General features: G+C 38.9%; 1 protein-coding gene across 1 annotated transcript; it reads left to right on the top strand.

Moving 5' to 3' along the window:
* The first annotated feature begins 11,023 nt into the window (after positions 1–11,023).
* LOC101426488 (olfactory receptor 1N2-like) lies at positions 11,024–12,021 on the top strand. Its single transcript, XM_012522710.3, is given in 2 exon segments — positions 11,024–11,981; positions 11,984–12,021. Coding segments are annotated over 2 exon segments (996 nt in total).
* Positions 12,022–12,284: the final 263 nt, after the last annotated feature.

Raw genomic sequence — 12,284 nt, 5'->3', positions numbered from 1 at the left:
GTCCTTGATTGTCCTAGCCCTAGACATTTGCATTTTTTTTTCTTTCTCTTTCCTTTTTCTCTTTTTTCTTTTTTATTCTTTTTTTTTAATTTTTAAAAAATTTTTATTGCCCTGGTTGCTAATATTGCATTATCTCCTAGTCTTTTCACTCATTGTATCCCCCAAGGTCTTTTTTTCATTTATTTAGGGTTTGTTGTTGTTGTTGTTGTTGTTCTCTTTCTTCTTTTCTTTTTCTTACTTGTTTCCCTCCCTTTTCTTTACCCACCCCCCTTTTTTTCTTTCTTGTCTTTTCACTGTTTTTCTTCTTATTTTATTTTATCTTAATTATACAATAGGTGTTGTAGGGAACACCTCACATTTGCTGGGTTTCCTCATCCTCCATTGCCTCATCTGTGTGTGAAATGATTTTGGCTATGTAAGCTATCCCTTTTCCCCCACATCTTGATATCCTCCATCATCTACTGTCTTTCCTATATTCCACCTCCCTTTCTTTGATCCCCAAACTTTCTAAATTTTAATTTCTAATACCTTTGTTTTATTTTCTGTCTTTTATCCACTCTTGAAACTATTGTCTTTCTTTTCTCTTTCTCTCTCTCATGAAAACACTGGCTTTTGAATTCATACTATATTCCTTCCATATTCAGTCGACTACATCATTATAGGTACTCTACTTACTGCTATAACTCTACACAACTTACATGAATCTAATATCCATTCTCCAAAATCTCATATTGTTGTTCTGTTAACATTTATTACCAATACTACTTTATCCGTTATCCTTTTTTACACAATTTACTTTCCCTGGCCCTAATATTTTCCTTCAAAGAGAACTCAGCCAGCAACAAGAAATTAGAATAAGAAGAACAAAGTGACAAAGAGAAGATATAACACTTACACAAGAACAACAGCTAATTAATCCCCAAGACTAGAAAAGAAGCTAAGGAACTGATTAAACCCGTGATGATAAAATGATGATGAGACAGCAACAACAAACAGCAAACAAAACCAGTGATCAGGAAAATATTGCTGAATCCAATGAGCAAACTAAAAACCAGGAAGGGGAGCAGAAGTGCGGAAAAGTAATTAAAGATCTCACAACATATATCAGAGACAAACTTAATGAAGTAAAGGAAGAGTTTAACAATATGAAGAAAACACTTGGAGAGGAAATTGCAGACATATGCAAAAAGATAACAGATATGATGGGAATGAACACCACAGTTCAAGAAATCAAAAATACTCTCACAGCAAATACCTGCAGATTAGAAGAGGCAGAGGAGAGAATTAGGGATGTGGAAGACAGTACATCAGAAATCAAAGAGATAGTAGAATTGATCGATGAAAAGATAGAAAAAATCCAGCTAGGAATTAGGGACCTGAATGACAATGCAAAATGCACAAACATATGTATTATAGGCAGCCCAGAAGGAGAAGAGAAAGGAAAGGGGTCAGAAGGGGTGTTGCAGGAAACAATGGCTGAAAACTTCCCAAATCTACTAAGAGACACAGATGTACATATCCAAGAAGCACAACACACCCCAAACATCATAAACCCCAACAGGCCCACCCAAGACATATACTTGTCAAATTATCCAATGCTCAAGACAAAGAGAAAATTCTAAAAGCAGCAAGAGAAAAGAAAACCATCACATACAAGCGAGGCTCCATAAGATTAAGTGCTGATTTCTCATCTGAAACCATGGAAGCAAGAAGGCAGTGGTATGATATAGTCAAGATACTAAAAGAAAAAAAATTCCAACCAAGAATTCTCTATCCAGCTAAACTAGCATTCAGAAATGATGGAGAGTTCAAAATATTCACAGATAAACAGAAATTGAAAGAGTATGCCAACAACAAACCTCTCTTTCAAGAAATACTAAAGGGAGTTCTGCGGGAAGAAAGGATAAAACAGGACAGGCAGAGTTGGAGGAGAGTGTAACAGCAACAAAAAAGATGAAAAGAGAAGAAAAACAAACAAACAAACAAAATATGACAAACACAAGTCCAATCAAAATATGGCTGGCATAAATAATTCCTTGAAGATAATAACACTGAATGTCAACAGATTAAACTCACCTACCAAAAGATTTAGACTGGGACGTTGGATTAGGAAATATGACCCATCTATATGCTGTCTACAAGAGACACATCTTAGACCCAGAGATTCATGGAGGCTAAAAGTGAATGGTTGGAAAACAATCTTACAAGCAAACAATAACCAAAAAAAGGCAGGAGTAGCTATACTAATATCAGGCAAAATAGACTTTAAATGCGAAACAATTGTGAGAGACAAAGAAGGATATTACATATTAGTGAAAGGGATAATCTCTCAAGAGGAATGAACAATCATAAATATTTATGGTCCTAACAAGGGCACCTCTAAATGCATGAGGCAAACGCTGGTAAAATTAAGTGAAAGAATAGATGCATCTACAATTATAGTGGGGGATTTTAATACACCACTACCAACTCTGGACAGAACATCTCAAAAGACAATCACTAAAGAAACAAAATATTTGAACAGTATATTAGAGGTGCTGGATCTAATAGATATATACAGATCATTACACCCAAACACAGCAGGATATACATTTTTCTCAAGTGCACATGGATAATTCTCCAAGATAGACCATATGTTAGGCCACAAAGAAAGGCTGAATGAATTCAGAAAGATTGAAATCATACAAAATAATATATCCAAACACAGTGGAGTGAAGCTGGAAATCTGCAAGGGCCAGAGGCCCAGATTTCACACCAAGATATGGAAATTAAACAGCACACTCTTAGAAAAACAGTGGGTCAAAGAGGAAATCTCAAAAGAAATCAATGACTACCTTGAAACAAATGATAATGATAGCACAACATACCAAAATTTATGGGATGCAACAAAAGCAGTACTGAGAGGGAAATTTATAGCCATAAATTCATATATCAAAAAAGAAGAAAGAGCAAAAATTGAAGAACTAACTGCACATTTGAAGGAATTAGAAAAACAACAACAAAGTAACCCAACAGGAAGAAGAAGGAAGGAAATAACAAAGATAAGAGCAGAACTAAATGAAATAGAAAATAAGAAAGCACTTGAAAAGATAAACAAGACCAAGATCTGGTTTTTTGAGAAGATCAACAAAATTGACAAACCTTTAGTGACACTAACAAAGAAAAAAAGAGAGAAGAGGCAAATACACAAAATAAGAAAGGAGAAAGGCAATATCACCACTGACCCCACAGAAATAAAGACTATTATAAGAGGATACTTTGAAAAACTATATTCCAACAAAAATGACAATTTAGAGGAAATGGACAAATTCCTAGAAACACATAAGAAGCCCATATTGACGAAAGAAGAAATTGATGATCTTAACAAACCAATCACAAGCAAAGAGATAGAATCAGTCATTAAAAATCTCCCAAATAAGAAGAGCCCAGGACCAGACGGCTTCACAGGTGAATTCTACAAAACATTCCAGAAAGAACTAACACCAATCCTGCTGAAACTATTCCAAAAAACCAAAACAGAAGGAACATTGCCGAACTTCTTCTATGATGCCAACATTAACCTCGTACCAAAGCCAAACAAAGACACCACAAGAAAGGAAAATTACAGACCAATTTCTCTAATGAACCTAGACACAAAAATACTTAACAAAATACTTACTAATCATATTCAACAACACATTAAACGAATTATACACCAAGACCAAGTAGGATTTATTCCAGGTATGCAAGGATGGTTCAACATAAGAAAATCAATCAATGTAATACACCATATAAACAGATTGAAGGGAAAAATCACATGATTATATCTATAGATGCAGCAAAAGCATTTGACAAAATACAGCACCCTTTCTAGATAAAAACACTCCAAAAGATCAGAATACAAGGAAATTTTTGGAACATGATAAAGAGTATATATGAAAAACCCACAGCCAATATCGTTTACAATGGAGAAATCTTAAATTCCTTCCTTCTAAAGTCAGGAACAAGACAAGGATGCCCACTGTCTCCCCTTCTATTTAATATTGTCTTAGAAGTACTTGCTTGAGCACTGAGACAAGAACCGGATATAAAAGACATTCAGATTGGAAAGGAAGAAGTCAAAATTTCATTATTTGCAGATGACATGATCCTATACATAGAAAACCCTGAGAGGTCTACAACAAAGCTTCTAGAACTCATAAATTAGTTTAGTACAGTCGCAGGTTTAAGATCAATGTGCAAAAATCAGTAGCATTTCTGTACACCAATAATGAGCAAGCTCAGGATGAAATCAAGAAACAAATACCAATTACAATAGTAAATTAAAAAATCAAATATTTAGGAATAAATTTAACTAAAGATGTAAAAAACTTATACACTGAGAACTACCCAAGACTGTTTAAGGACATCAAAGGAGACCTAAATAAATGGAAGAATATTCCCGGTTCATGGATAGGAAGACAAAATATTATTAAGATGTCTATCCTACCAAAACTGATCTACACATTCAATTCAATCTCAATATAAATCAACACAGCGTTCTTTAAGGAACTAGAAAAACTAACTATGAAATTTATTTGGAAAGGAAAGAGGCCCTGAATACCAAAGACATATTGAAAAAGAGTAATCATATTGGAGGAATTACACTACCTGACTTCAAAACATACTACAAAGCTACAGTAGTGAAAACAGCATGGTATTGGCATAAGGAGAGACACACAGACAAATGGAATATAACTGAAAGATCTGATATAGAACCATATAGATAGATAGATAGATAGATAGATAGATAGATAGATATAGCCCTATAATATTCGATAAAGCCACCAAATAGGCCATTTGTTGAATGGCCTATTCAACAAATGGTGCCTGGAGAACTGGATATCCATATGTAGAAGAATGAAAGAGAATTACCATCTCACACCTTATACAAAGGTCAACTCAAGATGGATCAAGAACTAAATATAAGAGCCAAGACCATAAAGACTTTGGAAAGCAGTGTAGGGAAACATCTACAAGACCTTGTAACAGGAAATGGATTCATGAACATCACGCCAAAAGCACAAGCAACAAAAGAACAAATAGATAAATGGGACTTCCTCAAAAGTAAAGCCTTCTGCACCTCAAAGGAGTTTGTCAAGAAAGTTAAAAGGGAACCTACACAATGGGAGAAAATATTTGGCAACCATATATCCGATAAGAGACTTATAGCTTGTATATATAAAGAACTCCTATATCTTGCAAATAAAAAGATAAACAACCCATTTTTAAAAAGGGGGAAAAGATTTAAACAGACACTTCTCCAAAGAAGAAATATAAATGGCTAAAAAGCACATGAAAAAATGCTCCAAATCTCTAGCTATCAGGGAAATGCAAATCAAAACTACAATGAGATACCATCTTACTCCCATAAGATTGGCAGCTATGAAAAAAGCAGAAGAATACAAATGCTGGAGAGGATGTGAAGAAATGGGAACACTCATCCACTGCTGGTGGGAATGCAGAAGGATCCAACCATTCTGGAGGACAGTTTGGCGGTTTCTCAAAAAACTAACCATAGATTTGCCATATGACCCAGCAATTCCACTGCTGGGTATATACCCGGTAGAACTGAAAACAAGGACACAAACCGATATATGCACACCGATGTTCATAGCAGCATTGTTCACTATCGCCAAAAGTTAGAATCAACCCAAATGCCCATCAACAGATGAATGGATCAATAAAATGTGGTATATACATACAATGGAATACTACTTGGCTGTAAGAAAAAATACACAAGTGATAACATGGATGATTCTTGAGAACCTTATGTTGAGTGAAGCAACCCAGGCATTGAAGGACAAATACTACATGACTTCAATGATATGAAATAAGTAGCTGCCTCAGAGAGGTAGAGACTGGAAGATAGGCTTACAGGAAATTGGGGGGTAGAGGAAGGATGTAAGCTGACAGCTACATGGGTGAAATCTATGATAAGCTGGAGGAAAGTATGTGTACAAGGAAGGGATTAAATGGGGGCATAGAGTTACCTTTGGGTGGGGCTTTGTGGGCTTGAGGGGGGCTAGGGATGGGCGGATGGGTAATATTGCCCAAGAAATTGGGGGGAGGGTGCGGCAACATACATACATAGGAGATTATCAGGTGTTGGTTGAGAGTATAATGCTGAGAAAATCTTTTCAAAATATAATTTTAAAAGTTACCTGTTTAAGATACTTAAAGGGGATAATCTGATGTAGGGCAGACTCCTAGGGAATATGTGAATCCTCATTTTGCCAGAGTGGGTTATACCATTAGGTAGAGACCCATATAATGAGAATGAAGGTATACCCACATCCTGGGGAGGACTGATGCTCTCAAATAGAGGGAACTGTATCTCTTGAGAGAAATTGTGGCTCCCAATGCATTAGGGGTATTGAGCATGTCAAGTTCTCAACACTGTTGCAAGTATCTCTGAATATGGCCCTTCAAGCAATGAAGATTGCTTGTCACCTTAGGCCATAAGGGGAGGGGGAAGAGGTATTGAATAGATGGAACCAGTGAAAATGTGTGGGCAAGAGAAGTGTTCCACAAGAGTACGCAAGGATGGATATAAGACATGTTAAATTACACCAAAAATATATAGGGGCTGATAGGCTAAAATGTAAGTCAAAATGTGAAACATAGGATAACTAAAAATTTAGAAAATTGTATAGACTAAAATATAAACCACAATGTAAGCACAAATGTTACCTTGTTTGAAAGCTATTGTCTCAATATCTGTACATCAGTTTCAGTAAATATGGTATGAATATGTTAAAAGATTATCACTGTGGAAGGGAAAAGATTTTATATTGGATATGTGGGAGTACTGTATATTGTATATATGAATTACTGTGATCTGTAGCTCTTGTGAAGAGAAGCTTAATAATTAGGAAAAAAGAAAAGAAAAAGATAGGATGCAGAATTTTTCCACATCAATATGTATTCTGTATCTAACCTTTAAACTCATCGTTATATTCCATTTTACTATTAAGGGAACCTGGCATTATATTGTGCTTCACTTTTCAGGAAGTTTTGGATCACAGAGTGGTTCAACAATGGCAGCAGAGGAATACTGGTATGGGATGTTATTGACAGGGGACATATGGTTGACAGGGAGTTATACAGGGCATGTGTTCAGGGTGCATGGAAATGTTTGGATATACTCATAGTGGAAGCAATTAAAAACAACAGCTGGGGGGGGTGCTGGGTTCCTGGCCGGGAGAGCTCTGTCGTGGTCCCTAGGGGAGCACCGGCAGTCTCCCGGGTGCAATGGCAAGGACCAGGAAGGAATGAGGGTCCAACAGTGAGCCCCTGATACTAATGACTATGCTTGTGAGACTATACACCTGAAATAAGAACAAGGCCTAAAGCAGCATTGTGCCTAGGAGTTTCCTTCTGACAGCCTCCGTGTCACTTATATGTGGCCAGTCTCAAAGCCAAACTCAGCATGTAAATGCACTGCCTTCTCCCAGTGTGGGACATGACACCCGGGAATGAGCCTCGCTGGCGCCGAGGGATCTCTACCAAGTACCAGCTGATGACATAACTAGAAAATGACCTTGAATTAAAGGTTTAACGTGGACCAGCAGAATATCCCTGTCTACATACAATAACAGGTGTTAAAAATGCTGTTTGACCTAAATTAAGGTGGAAATGGAAACGACAAATGAGTTTATATGGCTATGAGTCTCTTAAAAAGAGTCTGGAGGTTGTCAGAAGGATTGCCCTTATGCACACCTGAGCAGAGTCTCAGAGACAGATAAAGTAGATACAACCCCAGATATTGGTTCTTCTAAGGGCTAAAGAGACCCACAGGTTTTATGGTCATGGCAGATGAAGTTCACTGCCATGTCAGTTGGCCCTTCTTTGGAGTTGGTGTTTCTGCGTGATGGAGCTGGACTCAGATGTGATCTCTTTTCACAAGTCTTCCCTGTTACTTTACTGGAATTGTAGTTGATGCTGGGGTTTAAGATATATCTAGGGGATCTGAATCTCTGGACTGACAATATGATAGCCAGGCCCTGAGCCTCAACAGGCTTCAGTCCCCACACTCTGGTTTATTGGACTTACCCCACTCAGCTAACATGGAGTTGAAGAATGTCCACCACCACACCATGGAGCCAAGAGTGTCTACAACTGAAAGCAAGAGGATTGCATCCAGTATCCAAGTGGAATCTAAGCCCCCTCTTGACATAGATGTGGAATTTACACAACCAATCCAAGGTCCACAGGAAGGAGGAATACAGTAAGGATTAGAGTGGACTTACTGATATTCTATTCATGAACTATTGTGGTTAGTAATCGAGAAAACGTGGCATTGGTGTGGAAAAAGTGGCCATGGTGGCTGCTGGGTGTGGGGAATTGGAGGAAGAGATGAGATGTGGAGGCATTTTCGGGACTTGGAGTTGTCCAGGGTGGTGCTATAGGGACAATTACCGGACATTGTAGATCCTTCCATGGTCCACTGGATGGAACATGGGAGAATATGGGCTATGAGGTGGACCATTGACCATGAGGTGCAGCGATGCCCAGAGATGTACTCACCAAATGCAATGGATGTGTCATGATGATGGGGGAGTGTTGCTGTGGAGGGAGTGATGGGGTGGGGGTGGTGGGGGTGAATGGGGACCTCATATTTTTTGAATGTAATATTTTTAAAAAATGAGTTAAAAAAAAAGAAAATAAAGAAGAAGAAAAAAATGACATGGAGAGAAAGCTAAGCATAATGTAAAAAAAATAAACTAAAAGTAATAAAAAAAAATCACATGAAGCAAAAAATCTGAAAGAAAGTTGACCTGTTAGGTGTCAAACCAAAATGGGCATAATAGTGAAGCCTCTGGTAATTACTGTGATGTTATAAGAGGCTAACCCAGAGAAAAGCACCAGCTCTTTCTGATCCAATTTCCCCCATGGAATGGCTCCACTAGTGAGGGTCAGATGGCTTAGCAGAGACATGGAGACTGTTCAGGGAGACCTGAATAAAAGGCTCCTAGGGTTTTATGGACCCATGTGGCTGAGAGAGAGGCAGGAACTAGGAGTCGAAAAGTACTGAGTAGAATTAGCATGGAGAAAACATCTTTAAGGTCTTAGCAGAGGTACCTGGGGAAGGCCATGGATTAGAAATTCAGATATGGGTAAGAGCATGATCGGCCAGGGGGCCCTGAGACCTGACTGCAGCTCCATTCAGAGACAGCAATGCACTAGCTTTGCACCAACTCTATGGAGGGAGGGCAGTCAGGTAAAGCTTTTGTAATTATCTATGGACAAGACTAAAAAATCTCACATATTTTTGACCAGGAGCTGAACTCCTCAATAATACTTCCTACATCCTGAGTTTGTTGAGTATTACCTGATATTATACAAGGAAAGTCTAAGTGCCGGCTCATATTAATAAAAACAAAACAAAACAGGAAATGAGTGTAATGTCTTTAGCAACTCCTATGTATCAGGCATTTTGCCTGACATGCTTTGTATAGGCTACCTTATGTAATTGAGAGAGTTTTGGATTATTTGGGGGTGTTGGGGATTGCTTCATATTAGTAATACTCTATTTAGTGAAATTATCAGCATGAAATGCTCATGTTAAAACTTATGATGCCAGCTTTTCTCTCAATTCAGTTTTACCTAGGGTATTTACAGATACTGAATACAGTGCATAGAAAGGAATTCCCAGGAGGCCTGCTTGTCTGGCTGAAGTTCACTGCATCCCAGCAAGAGGTTTTAGAATCACACGCCTGAGAAGTCAACCCCTGGGGTAGAGATGCCCTCTGTTCCCCCAGGACTCAGTCAGAGCTGGCTGGAGAACAGGTTGCGCAGTGATACCAAGGATAGATCTAATGAGCTTTGAGGAATGGTTTGCCAGTTGTGTTTATAACCTTAAGGAAGATTCCAGCCTTCTCAAGTCTAGCCAAGATGAAAATGAGTCATACACTCCAGTTATTCCTAAGGAGCTCTAAACTCAACGGACTCCAGCTTTCCTGATTCTGAGCCAGAAAATTCCCAGGGAGTTTTTGATTGTGAGCTTTCCATCCACGGGAGAGAATTGGAGAATTCAAAGATGCTTGAAACTGAAGCATACCCTGACAGGTGAGGATCTGGAAGGGGTAGTACACACACACACACACACACACACACACACACCTCCCTTACCCAGCTCAATAACCAGGCAAAAGTTTCTGGGGTAGGTGAGCTGAATCTCTGGCTAAGATCAGAAGCCTCTTCTCTGAAGGACAAATGGAGGACCAAACTATTTACAAAACCTTCCAAGACCACAACTTCTACAAGACCAATACAAGATGACACCTCACATCAGGTTTCTCTCATTCCTGGGAGAGCAGAAGAACTTAGCAGCTATCTTCAAGCCTGGAAAGTAAATATCAGAGAGATGTAGTACAATATAGGATAATGGCACAGGGTTTGGGTAGGCAGACCTGCATTTTGACCTCATTTACTAGCTACATGATCCTGGGTATATCAGATATCTCTGAGACTTAGTTTTGCCATTTGCACAAAAACAATGCTTACCACAAAACTTTGTGAAAAGTAAAATAATGCCAGCAAGGTGTTTGGCGCTTAGAAAGCCTCTAAAAATAAGTGCTTTTATTTTGGGATCCAACATAGAAAGTTCCAACATGTGTATATATGTATGCATGTGTTGGGGTTGGAAAGGGAAATGATGGAGATCATGCATCTCACTTCCAAATGACAAAATATAAGTGACTTTTTCAGTCTTGCTATCAAAGCCATATTCAATTGTCATTTCCTCCAAATATCCTATGTGGACTTCTTTTGTCAAACTGATCTCTTTTCCCTGGACCCTACTATAATATAGAAGGCACAATTTCTATTTGAATGGTTATTATCTTGAGTGTTCTCTAAATAACTCATGGATATTTTCTTTCATCCCTAAAGAGACCCAAAGATTCACAATAGCAAGGAACACTTATTCTCTTTCTCCCAGCACAGTTTTGGTCACACAGATATATATCTTTGAATTAATCTAATAATAAAATGCTGACACATGGAAAGGTTTTATCTACACAGATAACAAGAACTGCAAGGGATGGGAAAACCTAGCAGAGCAAATCAAACCTCTGTTTCAGAATTTCTCCTTCTAGGACTCTCTGAGCAGCTGGAGCAGCAGCCTCTCATATTTGGCATCTTCCTGGGCATGTACCTGGTCACCATGGTGGGAAACTTACTGATCATCCTGGCCATCATCTCTGACCCACATCTGCACACTCCCATGTACTTCTTTCTGGCCAACCTATCATTAACTGATGCCTGTTTCACTTCCACCTCAATCCCCAAAATGCTGGCCAACATTCATACCCAGAGTCAGACAATCTCTTATTCTGGGTGCCTTACACAACTCTATTTCCTCCTTGTGTTTGGTGGCCTTGACAATATCCTTCTGGCTGTGATGGCATACGATCGCTATGTGGCCATCTGCCAACCACTGCATTATAGCACAACAATGAGTCCTCAGCTTTGTGCATTAATGCTGGGTGTGTGCTGGGTGCTAACCAATTGTCCTGCCCTGATGCACACACTGCTGTTGACATATGTGACCTTTTGTGCTCAGAAGGTCATCCCCTACTTCTACTGTGATCCTAGTGCTCTGCTGAAGCTTGCCTGCTCAGATACCCACTTCAACGAACTGATGATCATCACCATGGGCCTGCTGTTCCTCACCATTCCCCTTATACTGATTGTCCTCTCCTATGTTCACATTTTATGGACTATTTTCAGCATCTCATCTCCTGGAAGGCAGTGGAAGGCCTTTTCTACCTGTGGATCTCACCTCACAGTGGTCCTGTTCTTCTATGGGTCTCTTATGGGTGTGTATTTACTTCCTCCATCAATTCACTCTACAGTCAGGGACAGTAGGGCTGCCATTCTCTATATGGTGGTTATTCCCATGCTAAACCCATTCATCTACAGCTTGAGGAACAGGGACATGAAGGAGGCTTTGGTTAAGTTTTTGGCAGTAGGAAAACATTCTTCTTAGCATTATAGTGATGTCTGCTCTTGGCACCCCGAACACACCCCTGCTGTCCCATCACTTCAATGATTCCACCACCCCAAGATTGATGTTAAAGGAAGGCTATAAGGGAGCTCTGAGTTAGGAATGTAATAGAAAGGATATTTCTACTTCTTAGAAGAGTAAATGATTCTGTCTCAGTCTCTTTTCTGATATTACTAGATTTTTCTGATATTATAGGCAATATTACTAGAGCTGGACACCATTGCCCCCTTTTTGTCTCTAAAACCATCACATT

Source organism: Dasypus novemcinctus, chromosome 8 (genome assembly GCF_030445035.2).
Source record: "Dasypus novemcinctus isolate mDasNov1 chromosome 8, mDasNov1.1.hap2, whole genome shotgun sequence".
Lineage (NCBI taxonomy): Eukaryota > Metazoa > Chordata > Mammalia > Cingulata > Dasypodidae > Dasypus > Dasypus novemcinctus.
The sequence above is the reverse complement of the archived record's forward strand: the minus strand, read 5'-3'. Positions and strand labels throughout refer to the sequence as shown.